Consider the following 17,340-nt stretch of genomic DNA (forward strand, 5'->3'; position numbering starts at 1 on the left):
ACACTAAGCCATCTCTCCAGCCCTAACTTTATATTTTATATACTATAATAATCTAAAATATTACCTTAACATGTAATTAATACATAAATAATTATATCTATTAATATAGATATTGTACCTAGTTGTTAATACCAACCCTTAGACATTATTGTGTATGTTACATACGCATCTCAATTTATACTTGGTACATTTCAAGTAGTCATTGGTAATATGGTTGTATGTCTGCAATATTGGATATCTTGATTATGACATCACCAATTCTATAGTAGAATTGAGCTCTGTATGTCCACAGCAGAATTGCTCATTAATACACTTGGTGTTGTCTGCCTCCCTTTCCGTGTCTCATTTCCCTATTCTCCTGGAGCTTCCTGGGATAAACTCTCAAATTAACTACTTACACTCAAACTCATGTCCCAGTGTCTTGTTCTGAGAGAATTCAACTTAAGACAAGGACTCTCTTGGCTTTCTGTAAAACATAAAACCTAAGGTAAAATTTCTATAAAGAATTTAATCTCTATGCCCATGAATTTAATGTTAATCATTGTTATTCTCATTTATCCTGCTGACATGAAGTATCTTTGAAGTGTCCTTCAGCTGTGGGGGTACTTCTCCTTCAGCTATCTTTATCTTACCATGGATCATTTGGAAAAGTGCCCTAGGTACATATTTCTAGGCAAAGGGAGTTGACTTCTTAATGAGATTTATCTAGCTCTCCAAACCACTGAGTGATTTTAAGGAAATAATTCCTAATAGGAATGCAAGCCCACAGGTTGGAGTCAGCATTCAAGGCATTCAAGCATTATCATTTCTGATTTCAGTCTCACTAAAATTCCTGGGAGTTCTGCCTTCAGCAGCTGGACAAGTCACACTCAGTGGCCCATGGATGCCAAGACACAGTGGGCTTGGGAACTACTTTCCATTTCCTAATGTCTGAATGCTTAAACCATGGGGGAATTGTGTGCTGGATGGCCCATGGCACACCAGCTGGCCCAGACAGACATCAGTGTGCAGGCTTGCTTCCCTCTCATCTCAGACCAGAGATGTGGGTCTCCAAGATGAGTCTGAACCAGCCTCCCCTCCAAGACCATTAACTGCTACCTTTCCTCTGCCCTATATCACCTCTTCTCATATAAACAGGAAAGCTATAGAGATGGCTAAGAATGCAACTGACACCAGTGAAGGTCTAGTTGAATGAACAAACTTGCCAAAACATGCTGCCAACTTCAATACCTGCAATAAAAAGGACAATGGCTGATGGTCTCTATGGAAACTTTGAACCCTGATATGAAGAGTCTTCAGATTTATGTGGTATCAACACATAAAGACTGTTTTATGTTTGTTTGTTTGTTTTTTTCCCCAAGTTACCTATGTGAGAGTTGGAAAAAGTTGGTACAATTGGTTGGTGTGAGCTGGCTCAGGTCAGCCATAGGGTACATATCTCTGGTTAGGCCAATCACATGGCCCAAACTCATTTAATACAACTTTACCAAGCAGGGACCATTATCAGCATTTCATTCTTACTTAAATAGAGCCAGAATTTAATTCCAAGTTTGCATGACCTCTAAGACTCATGTTCTTAACTTTCTTGCTCCTGTGTCCAGACTCTTACAGTAAATAGAGATAGAGGCATTTCAGAAGGAGGTAGGTAAGGTGAGATTCTGACTAAGGCACCTCAAATTTATTTTCTGTTCTTTAGTCATATTCTTCAATTCAGGCTTGGTAAGTGTTTCGCCATATCCCATCTTTTCCATAGCCCTGCAGTGTTTACATGGGCTCCAATCTAAGTCAGCAGAGGCAGAAAGTTAGCCACCACCTTGGCAACTAGCTCAAAGTAGTGCTGAGAGCACAGCTGCATTTCATAAAGGGCAATGCCAGTTCGTGGTAAAGCTCTAGGGTCCAGCCTTCGCCAGAAACAGAGGCAACCTAGAAAACAACACATGTCAAGGAAAATCGAGGGATCCTTTGGAAGAAAAGTGGATCCAACTCCCTCTTTTAGCTCCCCAGAAGAAATGATGCTTCTGCTGAACCCCAGGAAAAACCTGGCTACAGAGCCATATTTGTCAGTGACACTCACCTAAATATCCCAGAACACTCTGCCCATGATACATGCATGCACTCATGCATGTGTATCCATGCTCATTGAGTACCCAACTGTTTAAAAAAAATAAAGTGGGGTTAGAGAGATGGCTTAGTGGTTAAGCAACATACCTGCGAAGCTAAGCACACAGATTTAATGCCCAATACCCATGTATGCCAGATGCACAAGGTGGTACATGTGTCTGGAGCTCACTTGCACGAGCTAGAGGCCCTAATTTGTCCATTCTCTCTCTTTCTCTTTCTCTCTTAAATAAATAAATAACATATTTTTTAAAATGAACTGTTAGTAATTGGGAATGAAATTTAAATATCTTAAAATGTAGGTAAATACATGTCTTTGTAAAATTATCACCCATTTCCTACACATTCCCATTCAGACAGACTTAAGAAAATGTTCATCATCCCTAATCATCAAGGAAATGCAAATTAAAACAACTATGAGATTCCACCTTACCCCAGTAAGGATAGCAAACATCAAAAAAATCAAATGAAAATAAATGCTGTTGAGGATGTGGAGAATTAGAAACCCTCATCTGTTGGTGGGAATGTAAGATGGTACAACCAGTTTGGAAAGCAATATGGAGATTCCTAAAAAAAAGCTGTCTATAGAGTTACCAACAGACCCAGTTATTCCAATAATGGGCATGTACCCTAAAACCTTTAAACCATCCAGAGAGATTCGCTCAACCATGTTTATAGTGGCTCAATTTGCAATAGCTAAGAGCTGGAATCAACCCAGATGTCCATCACTAGAAGAATGGATAACTAAGATGTGGTATATCTGCAGAAAATCAGGAAGTAGGAATATAATTTATAAAACCACAGTTTTTTTTTAATATTTTTATTTATTTATTTATTTGAGAGAGACAGACACAGAGAGAAAGACAGGTAGAGGGAGAGAGAGAATGGGCACGCCAGGGCTTCCAGCCTCTGCAAACGAATTCCAGACGCGTGCGCCCCCTTGTGCATCTGGCTAACGTGGGACCTGGGGAACCGAGCGTTGAACCGGGGTCCTTAAGCTTCACAGGCAAGCGCTTAACCGCTAAGCCATCTCTCCAGCCCAAAACCACAGTTTTAATAATTGCTATTTTGTGGATGGAGAGTTAACTCAGTTGATAGAAATGCTTGTTTTACAAGAGTTTGATCCTTAGAACCCATGTTCAAACAAAAAGCCAGGTATGGTAGGGTATACTTGCAATCCCACAGCTAGAAGCCAAAGACACATCTCTGGAGTTACTTGGAAATCTCCGGACCACGTAAAGACCCTTTCTCCAAAGAAAGTGTGTGAGGCTTCAGAAATAACATCTGGAGTTATCCTCTAGCCTCTGCATATATGTGTACATGTGTACAACCCCATGTATGTCCCTGTGCACACAGCTGTGTGTGCACATACACATGTATAGGCGAGAAGGAAAAGCTCATCAGATATTGCGTTTCCAGCTCTGTCGAGTCTCTCCTGGCCCCAGTGCAGACAGCAACACACAGGTATACAGAAGGGCAGAGGGGCTTGCATCTTTTGGTGAGACTGTAACGTCATTTTGTCCATTTTGTAACTCTCTTTGAGCTTGGTATTTCTGCCCAGTGAGCTGATCCAAGTACCTCATTTCTGGTTCTGCTGAACTCATTCCAAGGGGTCAACATGTATCTCGCACCTGGTGACAGAAGTCCGGGGTTTGCTAATGCAGTCGTTGGCAAAATTTTCACCCTGGCCATGGTAATGACCTTATATGTGACTGACTTGCAACCACAGAAAACCTAATTTAGTGCCCGAAACCTTTGCAGGCTATAATGCCAACGTTTTTAATAGCCCATCTATCAAATGTGGGCTTTTTTTTTTTTATCTGTTCTCTCCTTAATAAATGAGAAGAGAAAAATGATTTGCCCATAGTTCCAAAGCGTAATTTTAGAATCCTGGCATGAAGTGACAGCAGCTAAGAGAATGAGAATTAGGCATGTTCCCCATTATACATTGGCCTTAAAGAAAGGCCCTGGAAAAAAAAAATAGAATTTAAAATGAAATTCTCATTGTACTTCTCTGTACTACCAAGAGTACAGGAGGGATTATTCAAAAGGCAAGTGCTCTCTCCTTATGAAATTTACATGTTGGGTGAGGAGTATACAATTAAACCATAATATGAGAGAAAGCAAGATAATTTCAGATATAAATGATGTATTTGTGTTGACAGGGAAAGCTTTCCTTGGAAGGCTCACTTTAATCTGAACATCAGAGAGTAAAAGAGGACAGGCATTTGGCTATGTGGATTTGGTGTGGGGGCAGGCAGCATCAGGTGGAAAGCTCTGGAGGCAGGAAACAGTTTAGTGACTCAGGAACACAGAGAGGGAAGGAAGGGTGAAGCTGCGGTAGGTAAGACCAGATGATGATCTGTGCTCTGCCATGGAACTGGATTAGGATTTTAATCTAGCTTATGATATTTAAGCAAGTCAGTAACAGGATCAGATTTTTCAGAAGACCAAACTGGCTGCTGTGTGGAGAAATAGAAACAGGGGAGGAGTGGGCTAGAAGCAGGAACTTAGAAGGTTACATGGCAACGAGAGCTAGAGGAGCTGCTGACTGGGGTGAAGAGCGGGTCACAGTAGATAAATATTGGCTATATTTTCAAGCAGAGCCAACAGGATTTCTCAGCTGGGAAAAGTAGTAAGTGGGGAGAAGTTTTAAGGGGGGCATCTCTTATTTTGGCTTAAAATCCTGGTTCAGTAGTGCATCCAGTGCTGCTCAAGCTCAAGACCTGGAGAGTACCACGGGGAGCAGTGTGTACGCATGAAGGGTGTAATTCAGGCTGGTGTTAACTTTGAATGACTATTTTTTATTTTTTTATTTTATTTATTTTTTATTTGAATGACTTCAATGAAGGGAAACCATTATGTGTCCCACTTGAAGGTGCAGGACACATAAACCTCAGCTGGGTAGAGACTGTGGGGGAGGGGAGGCTACAAGATCTAGGGCTTGTCCAGAAAGCCAGGAGATAGTGGCAATAACCTTAGATTAAGGAACATGGTCAGCCCGTTAGGATTCTGGAAGGTAGATATCTTGAGCCAGAGTAGGGGGGAGTTGGTCCAGGACACAGAAGAGTGGGTTAATGTTTGAAAATGTATCAAGAGGAACCAACAAAACAAACATATCCAGGCCCTAATCTGTGAAGGCAATTGAAGACATGAGCCTTGAGTTCAGTGAGATGTATCAGGCCAGATGCCCAAATCAGTGCCTAAAATCATGTGTGTTCAGAATGAGATTAATTTAGAGACACTTTCTTAAAACTTCTTTCTGAGTTTAATTTATTAGTTCCCATAAATGGACTTAGGGGAGCATTGAGGAAAAAAAAAACGGGAAACAATGTTTTAATTGGGGCCATATGAGAGTCACTTAGAATGTGAATTACTAAAGAAGTGTGTTAAATAGAAGCAGGATAATTTCCTGCCCCTTCCTGTCTCCTCAAAAATGAAATGAACATTGCATTTCATCAAGCCTGCCTTTGAACACTAGGATGAAACATGCAATGGCAGCTGTCAATCCATGAAATTTTAAACCAAACTCAGAGGAAAAACAAAATAATAATCTAGACCTGTCTTATGGAGAGCTTTCAAATTAAGAAAAAAAATACTTCTGCATGATTTAACATTTGCATGAATCATTAATAATGTATACAAAAAATACTGTAGAGTAAGTTTCAAGTTTAAGTCTATATAGGTTGAAGAGTCAAAGCTCCTTGCCAAATTTAAGTCAGCCACAATGACAGATGTATCTGCAGTTGAGGTTACATGTCCATATGGAGCAGAGTGGTTACTAAGAAAACATCTTTATGATCTAACACAATTTGAACCTTATAATTTGAACCTTAGTAGTAAGAGTTGAATAATTATTAAATCTTTGTACTTCCAGAAGGGTTAGAGCCAAAGGGCCTCTCTCCACCCCATAAGAAGAGCAAAGCAAAGAAACCAGAATGTTCAAAAGACTCCAGTGAAGGTAAGTCCTGTGCCCCCTTTCTTTAGAAAATTATGCTATGAAGAGAAACTTTAACTTAGTTTTGAAATTTTGTATAGTCTTTTGCATTTAAATATTCATAAGGGTTAAAAAAAATCACAGGGCAATCCTGTTATCTTTTCTTAATATTTAGTATCTCCTATGTATGGATTTTGGAAATTGGATTTCTTATTGCTATTAAGGAACAATTCCATATTTAAGAAATCTATTTTCTTAGTATGGTACCTTTTCTATCTCTGCAAAGGAAAAATGTGTGAGTTGCACTTACAAGCATGATGTCCTGAAAGCACATGGGAGTAAAGGTCAGGATCTATATATGAGGAACAGTGCTATGGCTGTTGCCTTTTTGGGATCCACCATTTTTCTTGTGAATATATTTTCAGTCTTTCTGAAGTCAAACCTCAGCAATAGATGTTGCTGATGATGTCTTCTTTCTATAATGTACTCTTCTATTTTCTAGAAGCCATTCTTGCTTTACTTTTTTTTTTTTGCACTAAATGGACAAGTCCAGTGAGACTCAGATTTATGAAGAAATTATGCTTCACTAGTATAGTATATAAGTCATGTAAATTTTCTTTAAAATATAGATGGGATGTGCTTGTATATGAGCCAGCATCTATAAGGTAGAATATCTGTATCTCCGACCTTATTGTTTGGCACTCCATTTCTTGTTCAGTGAAATGACAAGTCTAGCAACACTGGCACTGTCAGTTTGGTGCTTGAGGAAAGAATACGGAAACAGGAGTGCAAGATTCTAAGACCAAAGCTTGTGAAGGATACCAAAGAGAGGATGATTAGAAGTAGTAGAAGGTTAAAGGAAACAATACATGAATGAAGACTGGCTAGGAAGAGCTTCCATCTGCAATACAGGCTGAGAACCTGAGGAAAGGCTCAAGACAATGATGGACATCAGAAGAGTCCTGTGTTGAACAGGAGTAGCTAGGCTCTTGTATCTTCTTACCTGGCTACCTACAGCTTGGAGAGTGGGACTTTGGTACCTTATATTGGGGTGGGGGAAGGAAGTGTCTGGGGAGATGACTTAGTGGTTAAAGGCATTTGCTTACCAAGCCTGCCAACTCAGGTTCAATTTCCCAGCCACTCACGTAAAGCCAGACAGGCATTTCATAGCACTGACAAGAGTCTCTGATACGCATGCATATAAACACACATAAGTTAAAATGTCCTTGGCTGCCTGGACAGAGGCCTCCCAGGTGAGTTCCTTAACTGTAGATCACAATAGGCCAGGACTTCTCTGGCGGCAGATAGATCTGACAGTAATGTTAGATGGGGCTCTTTCTTCTCCCAGGCTCTCTTGGAAGGAGAGAAGATGGAGAGTATGCCAGTGACCATTTTCTCTATTCCATGAAAAGAACAAAGGAGGAGAATGTCCTACTAATGGTGGATAACAAATGTGGGAGGTAGGAAGTAGTTGACAGAGTTCTGGCTCTCTTAGTGAGGAACATGTCAGACCAGGTTAAGCACTGTGCTAATTCACTGAAATGTGCTTAGCAGGTTAGAACAACTTGAAGAACACTTAGAACCATGGAGAAGGCCAGCAGTTCTGCCTGGTCCTGGATGGTGAGCCTTGTTACTATCTGATGGGAGAGTAGCCAATGGGACCATGTCACCTAAGCTCGGTCATTTCCAAGAAAGTCTCTGAAGGCCATACATGGGAAGAGTTAGGGGCAGTTCAAGGAATATCTGCATAAGTTCTTTTGAAGGTGGTTTTCCAGAGCCTGAGCCTGTGTTATTATAAAGTGGCTAAGACATCAATCTTTTACCTTAAGAAGGGAATTTTTCCCAGTTACTCCAAGGAAAGTTTGAAGGCTCTCCTACTTTCTCAATAAATTGCTTTATTCCAGAAGATCCTCCATTAATCCCAATATGACTCAGTGACACAGCCTCTGATCTGGAAATCAGCTCTGAGTCATAACTGTGAACTTGTTACCAGGGGCATTCTGACGGTGGCAGTGGCATCATGGTCAAATGTAAATGTTAGTCATTCTCCAGAAACATGGGAATTACGCATTTGTCCTACAACCAATTCAAAGACAAGTAAAAAGGTTAAAACTGCTGTGGAAGGGAGTGAGAAAGGAATATAGTTTGACAGGCATGGCAGAAGGTTTCATGATATGGGGCTTATTATTTACCAGCGCTTCTGCTTCCACAAGAACCCATGTGTCTGAATGCATGCACCGTGATCTTGCATACTTTTTCTTTCCCATTATGACACAGGGTCCTGCAGTCATTCTTGCCTACTGGGTATGCAAATGAAATACTGGATAGAGGGACACATTGTAATATGGATCACGACCCTTCTCTATGGATGTTCCTTCCATTTTAGAGAGTTCAATCTTTTTTTCTGCATAGTTATTTCTTGTGGTTTTCTTTTTCTGTTGGTAACAGAAGCTTCTGGCATGTTTATTTATAGCTTAACAGCCTGTAACTTAACTCCATCTCTCCTCTCTCTTACTTTACAGTTTCCTGATCTACCTCCAGCCCTGACAGTGACTTCTGATTGCTTGAGTTTACCTTAAAATACACAACCTCAGAAAGGGTCATAGGCAACAAACTCAGCTAGGTTTACAAGCATCTATAATCATAATAATTGTATTTAGATCCAGAAGATTATAGAGAACATATGACCAAATTTTCTCCTTCTATAAAACATTTTTTTCTAAGTACTGACTGTAAATAGGTTTGTAACATGCCCAACCCCATGCAGTAAATATTTTACTAATGTATTTTAGCATAAAATGTCAAACAATTTCTCAAGGCACTTATTTTAATTTTTGTACTAATGACTTTTGAATATAGAGGGTTTTAAAAATTATTTTGATTGAGAATTCATTGTCTATAATATATGTACAGTTGATACATTGTGACATTTTGCCAATCATTATTAACTAGTAATTGAATTCCTGGCATATCATAATATTCTCTATGAACCATCAATTCATAGAGAAAGCTGTTTGGACAAAAAGGCCTGGTTAATATTTTTCCTAATAATTTAGATTATTTTTTACAAAAAAGGTGAAAATATCATTATTGAAAACGTATTACTTTTAATAGAGCATGCTTCTCACATACTCTTTCCTCAGGTTTCTAGCAATAAATCTCTAAGTGCCATCAGTGAAAATCTCTCCAGTTTTGCCTGGGAAATTATATTAATTTTTATTTTAAAATAAGTATTTCCTAATAAATTATATACAGGTGATAGCTCTTTGCAACATTGAAAAGATATTTCTCCAAATTGTGCAAATCTATAGTTATTGAGAAATCATTTTCCTCTCTGATTGTTGCTTATATTCTGTCTTTCTGGTGGCTTTGACAAGGTACTATTATTTTTGAGTTCCAAATTTTCAAATGATGTACTTGGGTGGATTTCTTTTTATTTCATGTCTTACTATTTGCTATATTTCTTGGTTCTATGCACAGGCATCTTTTGTTATTTTCCCAAAGTCCTCATCACTGCCTTACCTAATATTTCTTCTTTGCTTCTGCTTGTCTTTATCAGCTGTGTGTGTGTGTGTGTGTGTGTGTGTGTGTGTGTGTGTGTGTTTGTATTTGTGTATGTTAGGAATGTGTGTATGTGGAGGACAGTTATGGGTGCCATCATCAGGAATATCATCTACCTTCTTTATTTTTTTAAATATTTTATTTTTATTTATTTATTTGAGAGAGAGAGATACAGAAATAGGAAGGTAGACAGACAGAATGGGCGTGCCAGGGCTTCAGCCACTGCAAATAAACTCCAGATGCGTGCACCCCCTTGTGCATCTGACTAACATGGGTCCTGGGGAATCGAGCCTCAAACCATGGTCCTGAGGCTTCACAGGCAAGCACTTAACCGCTAAGCCATCTCTCCAGCCAATCTACCTTCTTTAAAACAGGGCCATTCATTGACTTGCAGTTCAGTCATTAGATTACAATGTCTGGCCAGCGTGATCCAGGGATCTGCCTCTCTCTACCTCCACAGCAATGCGATTACAGACCACACTACCATGCCTGACAGTTACATAGGTCCTAGGGATCTACTGTATGTCCTCATGCTTATAAGAAAGGTACTTTACTGACTGAACTATTTTCCAAGCCCCCTTTATGATTTTCAGCCTCTAATGCCTAGTTTTTCTGGTCTCTTTTCTCTCAAATGTCTTCCAATTAATCTTTACTATCTGTCATTCAATTTGCTATTTTTCTATCTAACTCTATTTAATCTCCTATTTACAGATTCACTTTTCATTTCATTTATTGTAGTTTCTTTTGTTTTTAAGTCTTATTTTCCAAATAGCCAACCATTCTTGAGTTGAATTACCACATATAGTATCTTTTTTAGTACCCTGTTTCTGCAATCTCATTATTTCTAGCCTGTACACCGCTGATTGTACAATTTTCATTCCTGCAAAACCATACTTATATCCATTTCCTTTTTTGTGTATGTGTATGTACATTTGTGTGCATGTTCACATATGTGCAGGTGCACATGAGTGTGAGGGTTTGTGAGCATTTGTGTGCACATGAGTGTGGAAGCCAGAGAACAACCTCAGATGTCATTATTCAAAGGCTGCCCACCTTTTTAGGTGGAGTCTCTCATTGGCCCTGCATTTTTACATGTGGGTTCTGGGGACTGAACTCGGGTCCTCATGCTCACAAGGCAAGCACATTTCTAACTAGGTTGTCTCTCCTTTCTTTTCTTTTCTTTTCTTCTTTTTGAGACGGTGTCTTGTATATCCCAGAATGGCCTTGAACTTTTTATATAGTCAAGGGGTCATCTTGTACTTCCTGATCCTCTAGCCTCCACCTTCTGAGGTACCACCATACCTATCTTTGCAATTTCTTCTCAATCATCATGTTCCTTAAAATTTTATCTATAGGAATTTTTTGAAAAAAAAATATGTATATATAGTTTTATTCAAGTATCTGAAGATTTTACTAGTTTAAAAAGACTTTAAATTTATAATGGCTTAGTTTTCTTTGATAATGATTCTTAATTAAGTTTCCCACTGTATTAGTGGCTGAAGAATGGGCCCTTCTATCCCTTACAGTCCCTTATTCAAACCCCAGCTCTAGCTTGGCTAATAGTTCTCAGAATATTCTCGAATTTGAATCATTAGCATCACCTGATATATTCCAGGATTCCATCCCAGGACAATGGAATTAGCAGCCTGAAAAGTGCCTCTTGATTCTGTTATTAACAAGCCTCCCCTCAGGAGATTCAGATGCATACTCAAGCTGTGAGAACCATTGTTCTCTAGTGGTAACCATGTGTGATGGGAATGTGCTGCACAGCTAACACCACATGGTGGTTTGAATGTAAAATGTAAAATGTCCAACATGCGTTTGAACACTTGGTACCTGATGGCTTGGAAAGGGAGCAGAACCTTTAGGAGGTCTTTATGAATCTTGATAGATGTGTGTCATTGGAGATGGGCATTGAGATGTTATAGTCTAGCCCTGTTTGCTGTCCTTCCTCCCCTCCTTCCTCATTCTTTTCAAGGTTTATTCGAGGATGAGTCTCATTCTAGCTCAGGCTTACCTGGAACTCACTCCGTAGTAGTTACAAGCTAGCCTTAAACTCACAGCAAATCTTCTGCCACTGCCTTCTGAGTGCTGGGATTAAAGGCATGTGCCACTTTGCTGGGCTAAGCGTACAGAAATTTTTTAAACATATGTGTAATAGCATATATAAAGAATTCATGTAAAACATATCTTCATTTATATATTGAAAATGCTGCTGACTTAGTAGCAGGTCTAGAAAAATAATTTTCTCTACACATACATCTCCAAAGCCTTCAGTGCCTTCTGGTAGTAAATGGTACTTTTCCATCATATTTTCACACAACACATTATTAATTTGACTCTTGCTCTGCAGTTTTCTTTGCATAGAATATTCAACAAGGGCTGGAGAGATGGCTTAGCGGTTAAGCGCTTGCCTGTGAAGCCTAAGGACCCCGGTTCGAGGCTCGGTTCCCCAGGTCCCACGTTAGCCAGATGCACAAGGGGCGCACGCGTCTGGAGTTCGTTTGCAGAGGCTGGAAGCCCTGGCGTGCCCATTCTCTCTCTCTCCCTCTATCTGTCTTTCTCTCTGTGTCTGTCGCTCTCAAATAAATAAATTTAAAAAAAAAAAAGAATATTCAACAAATGTGCATGGGATGCTCATTCTTCAGGAAATTGAGCCCCAGAGATCCTAAATCAAGCAGCCCTATATTGCACTTTAAAATATTAATGATCTCTTTAGTCAGATAAAATTATATGTGGAAACCAGAAATCATTATATTGTTTGAATATTCTTATGTTAGCATTAGAGTCATTAATAATTATTTTACTGAAATAATTTTTTCTGAATACACAAGTTATTTTAGAATGTGCCACATATTTTCTGGGAGGCAGAATTTTCTCTCTACTCTGTTATTTTCTTTGCATATTAGAGTATCATGTGACATGCTGTTTTGTGAGTTGCTGGACAGAAGGGACATTCTATCTTTCAGAATGCCATGCAGCAATTCATGCATTATATTCATAAGCATGATCTTTAATTTAATTTTTTTGACAAGTGCAGTGAAGAGTAAAATCAGGCAGTCATAATTTTGACTTTTCCATCACTCAAAGGAGCATAGTGATTGACCAGCTTTTAAGAAAAAAGAAAAAAAAAAAAAAAACAGGAGTGAATGAAGAAAGCAGCTTTTTTATAAAGAAAAGCTTTGTTTTAGCCTGTAGATCTTAAAATACCAAGAGTTTAAGCAAACTAAATTTTCATGGCAAGAATGAGCGTTCAGTAAATGTCACTGACACCATCTTGCTTAAATTAGACTGTTTCCTCAATGACTTGGGACTACTCTGAGTTTTCCCCTATCAGCAGAAATAGCCAACAATCTATTTCATTTCTAGGCAGCACTCCACAGTCACACTTATCACAGAGCAGTGGTACTGGCCACAAAGACTTCCTTGTAGGACCAAATCTAGGATTACACCTGGAATTTAGAGAATGTTAGTATTGTGGAATTCTCCATAGCAACAAAGGCTGAACCTGCCAGGGAGAGTAGTCACAGGTCTTGTTTGGCAGAAATAATTCCTGTTAGTGACACATGTCTTTGTCACTTATTTTTCCTGCTCAATTTCACTCTTGAAGATGTCCTATGTGGGGGTCATAGCATGTATGGTTCCTCTAACTCATCAACCACTCAATAGGAGTGTGGGAAAAGCTCTTATCTTTTCCTCTTAGCAGTTTTTCTCGCATAGAGCTTTTTTGTTTTCATACATTAAAATGAAGGGGAAATCCTACTTTGTGGGGCCTTAGGGAAACTTAAACAAAATGCCATAGAAATGGTATAGCCCAGGGGTAGAGATTTTGACTATAAAAGGCTATAGGGGATCCACCTGGCACATTGGCTGGACAAAAAAAGCCAGTGAACCAACATGTATTAAATTTGAAACAGGTAAGTCTCCCTTCCAAAAAGCCACTTATTGTGCTGGGGAGATGGCTCAGAGGATACAGTGCCCTCTGCTCAAACCTGAGTCAAACCTGAGGTCAATGCCCAGGCCCCTTGTAAAAAGCTGGAAGCCAAAGTAGGCTTCAACAATCCTTTCACACTGACAGTTGGATAAGGGAGAATTTCCCTAGAAGCTCTTGGTGAATGTGTCAGAGAACAACAGAAGCAAGAGCCAGAAAGAGAAATCATGCCTCAAATGAGGTAGAAAGCCAAGGTCTGGTCTAACTCTCTTCTGACTTCTCCACACAGGAGTGTGTATGCATGCACGTGCGCGTGCACACACACAAATAAATAAAATAAACCTTAAAATGTAAAGGTCACTTTTTTGTGGGGGGGGGGCGTTTTCAAGGTAGGGTCTTGTTCTAGCCAAGGCTGACCTGGAATTCACTGTGTAGTCTCAGAGTGGCCTCAAATTTACAGCAATCTTCTTACCTCTCCCCCTTGAATGCTGGGATCAAAAGCACGCACCACCATGCCCACCCATCATTTATTTATTTATTTAGATTTTTTGTTTGTCTTTATTTGGATGACTTTTCTAATTTTTTTATTAACAACTTCCATGATTATAAAAAATACCCCATGGTGATACCCTTCCTCCCCCCACTTACCCCTTTGAAATTCCACTCTCCATCATAACCCCTCCCCATATCAAAATCTCTCTTTTACTTTTGATGTCATGATCTTTTCCTCCTTTTATGATGGTCTTGTGTAGGTAGTGTCAGGCACAATGAGATAATGGATATCCAGGCCATTTTATGCCTGGAGGGAACATGTTGTAAGGAGTCCTACCCTTCCTTTGACTCTTACATTCTTTCTACCACCTCTTCTGCAATGGACCCTGAGCCTTGGAAGGTGTGATCAAGATGTTAGTCAGTACTCCAGTCACTTCTTTACCGTACTATGATACCTTCTGAGTCATCCCAAGGTCGCTGCCATCTGCAAAGAGAAGATTCTCTACCCAAAGTGAGAGTAGCGTTAAGATAAGTGCTTACTGGGCAGTTTGATAAGCATAGTATATACACTTTTCCAGACATCAGCAGATGTTACACAACTAGGGCTCATGACTACCCCTGTTTTAAGTTTTCAGTATCAGGGATGTGTTCCCCCCCATTGGAGCAGGCCTCCAGTCCAATTGGAGGGCAGTTGGTTTCTACCATGACAGACCTGCTGCTATTGCACCTGTTGGCTCATTTGTCCTGGCTGGCCAATTTTAAGGCTTGCAGTGCCCACTGCTGAGTGTCTTTACTGGTGGTATCTCTTTCTCCCATTGAATTCCATGTAGAATGGCTTCTTCCAGCTTTCTGCCAGCTGGTCTACATGGAGGAGGTTATCAGCTCAGTTCCAACAGGATTTCTCAGTGGCCTAGCAACCCAAATATGTGGAGTCTTCAGCAATAGGGCCTTATCATCTAATCCTGGTGGGAAACCAAGGGCCTCGGCAATGGCCTATAATGTTTTTGGGGCATCAGGGACTGCCCTGGCCAACAACTCACTGGAAAGTATCCCATCCCTGGCACTAAAAATTTTCTAACAACGATCTGTGGCTCCTGAGTGTTCTATTGTCCAAAACCGGAGGATTCCATATGATTTATTTGCATCCTCTTAGATTTTTATTAGCCCTCCCTCCACTTTTCCTTTACTCAATCCTTTCCCCTGACCTCAATTTGGGCCTTTTCACCCCCATTAAATCTATTCTTCTACTTACATACATACAATACCAACCTATTAAATACCCTCCTCCCTTCCTTTCCCTTTGTATCTCCTTTTTAACTTACTGGCCTCTGCTACTGAGTTTTTTCCTTCTCAAACAGAGGCCCAATCATCTGTAGCTAAGATTCACATATGATGGAGAACATGCAGCTTTTGGCTTTCTGGGCCCGGGTTACCTCACTTAGTAAAATCCTTTCCAGATCTATCCATTTTACTGCAAATTTCATAACTTCATTTTTCTTAACCACTGAGTAGAATTCCATTGTATAAATGTGCCATATCTTCATTATCCATTTATCAGTTGAGGGACATCTAGGCTGGTTCCATTTCCCAGCTATTGTGAATTGAGTAGCAATAAACATGGTACATCATGTACTTCTAAGGAAATGAGTCTTTAGGATATATGCCTAGGAGTGCTATAGCTGGGTCATATGGTAGATCAATTTTTAGCTGTCTTAGGAACCTCCACGCTGATTTCCACAATGGCTGGACCAGATTGCAGATTGCATTACCGCCAACAGTGTAGAAGGGTTCCTCTTTGTCCACATCCTCGCCAGCATTTAATGGTCATTTGTTTTCATGATGGTAGCCAATCTGATAGGAGTGAGATGGAATCTCAATGTACTTTTAATCTGCATTTCCCTGATGACTAGAGATATGGATCATTTTTTAGATTCTTATCACCATTTGTATTTCTTCTTTTGAGAACTCTCTATTTAGTTCCATAGCCCATTTTTTAATTGGCTTGCTTGATTTATTATTATTTATTTTTTTGAGTTCCTTGATTTATCCTAGATATTAATCCTTTATCAGATGTATAGCTGGAAAAGAATTTTTCCCATTCTGTAGGTTGCCTCTTTGCTTTATTCACAGTATCCTTTGTAATACAAAATTTTGGAATTTCATGAGGTCTCAGAAGTCAATCTGTGGCTTTATTGCCTGAGCAATTGGGGTTATATTCAGATACTCTTTGCCAAGACCAATATGTTGAAGGGTTTCTCCTACTTTTTCCTCTAGCAATTTCAGAGTTTCAGGTCTGATGCTTAGGTCTTTAATCCATTTGGACTTAATTCTTGTGCATGGAGAGAGAGAAGAATCTGTTTGCATCTTTCCATACATACATATCCAGTTTTCCCAGTACCATTTGCTGTCTATTCTCCAATGAGTATTTTTGGCATTTTTATCGAATATCAGGTGGCTATAGCTACCTGGACTTGCATCTGGGTCCTCTACTGTGTTCCATTGATCTGTATGTCTGCTTTTGTGCCAGTACCATGCTGTTTCTGTTACCATGGCATTGTAGTATAGGTTAAAATCAGGTATAGTAATAGCACCAGCCTCATTTTTGTTGCTCAGTATTATTTTAGATATTCAAGGTTTTTTTGTGATTCCAAATGAACTTTTGGATTGTTTTTTTTCTATTTCTTTGAAGAATGCCATTGGAATTTTGATGGGGATTTCATTAAATGTGTAGATCGCTTTTGATAAGATTGCCATTTTCACAATATTGATTCTTCCATTCAGGAACAAGGGATGTTTTTCCATTTCCTAGTGTCCTCTGCAATTTCTCACTTGAGTGTTTTACAGTTTTCATTTTAGACATTCTTTACTTCCTTGGTTAGGTTTATTCCAAGGTACTTTGTCTTCTTTTATATAATTGTGAATGGGAGTGATTCTCTGATTTTATCCTCTGTGTGTATGTTGTTAGCATATAGGAATGCTACTGATTTCTGTGTATTTCTTTTGTATCCTGCTACATGGCTGTAGGTGTTTATCACCTCTAACAGTTTGCTGGTAGTCTTTAGGGTACTTGGTATAGAAAATCATGTCATCTGCAAATAATGATAACTTGATCTCTTCCTTTCCAATTTGTACTGCTTTTATGTGCATCTCTTGCCTTATTGCTATGGCTAAAACTTCCAGTATTATATTAAATAAAAGTGGGGACAGTGGACCCCCTTGTCTTGTACTTGATTCTAGTGGAAAAGCTTCCAACTTTTCTCCATTTAGTAATATGTTGGCTGTAGGCTTGTCATAAACAGCC

The 17,340-nt window shown here is 39.4% G+C and overlaps 1 protein-coding gene across 5 annotated transcripts in view; it reads left to right on the forward strand.

Moving 5' to 3' along the window:
- Macrod2 (mono-ADP ribosylhydrolase 2) overlaps positions 1 to 17,340 on the forward strand; it is a 2,207,522-nt gene that overhangs the window by 1,997,233 nt on the left and 192,949 nt on the right. For all 5 annotated transcript variants that reach the window (XM_045156295.1, XM_045156298.1, XM_045156294.1 and 2 more), the window contains exon 11: positions 5,996 to 6,079. In XM_045156295.1, coding sequence (XP_045012230.1) covers positions 5,996 to 6,079 — 84 coding nt within the window. The remainder of the gene's footprint in view (positions 1 to 5,995; positions 6,080 to 17,340) is intronic.

The sequence above is a fragment of the Jaculus jaculus genome, chromosome 8, assembly GCF_020740685.1.
Source record: "Jaculus jaculus isolate mJacJac1 chromosome 8, mJacJac1.mat.Y.cur, whole genome shotgun sequence".
In the NCBI taxonomy this organism is placed as follows: Eukaryota; Metazoa; Chordata; class Mammalia; order Rodentia; family Dipodidae; genus Jaculus; species Jaculus jaculus.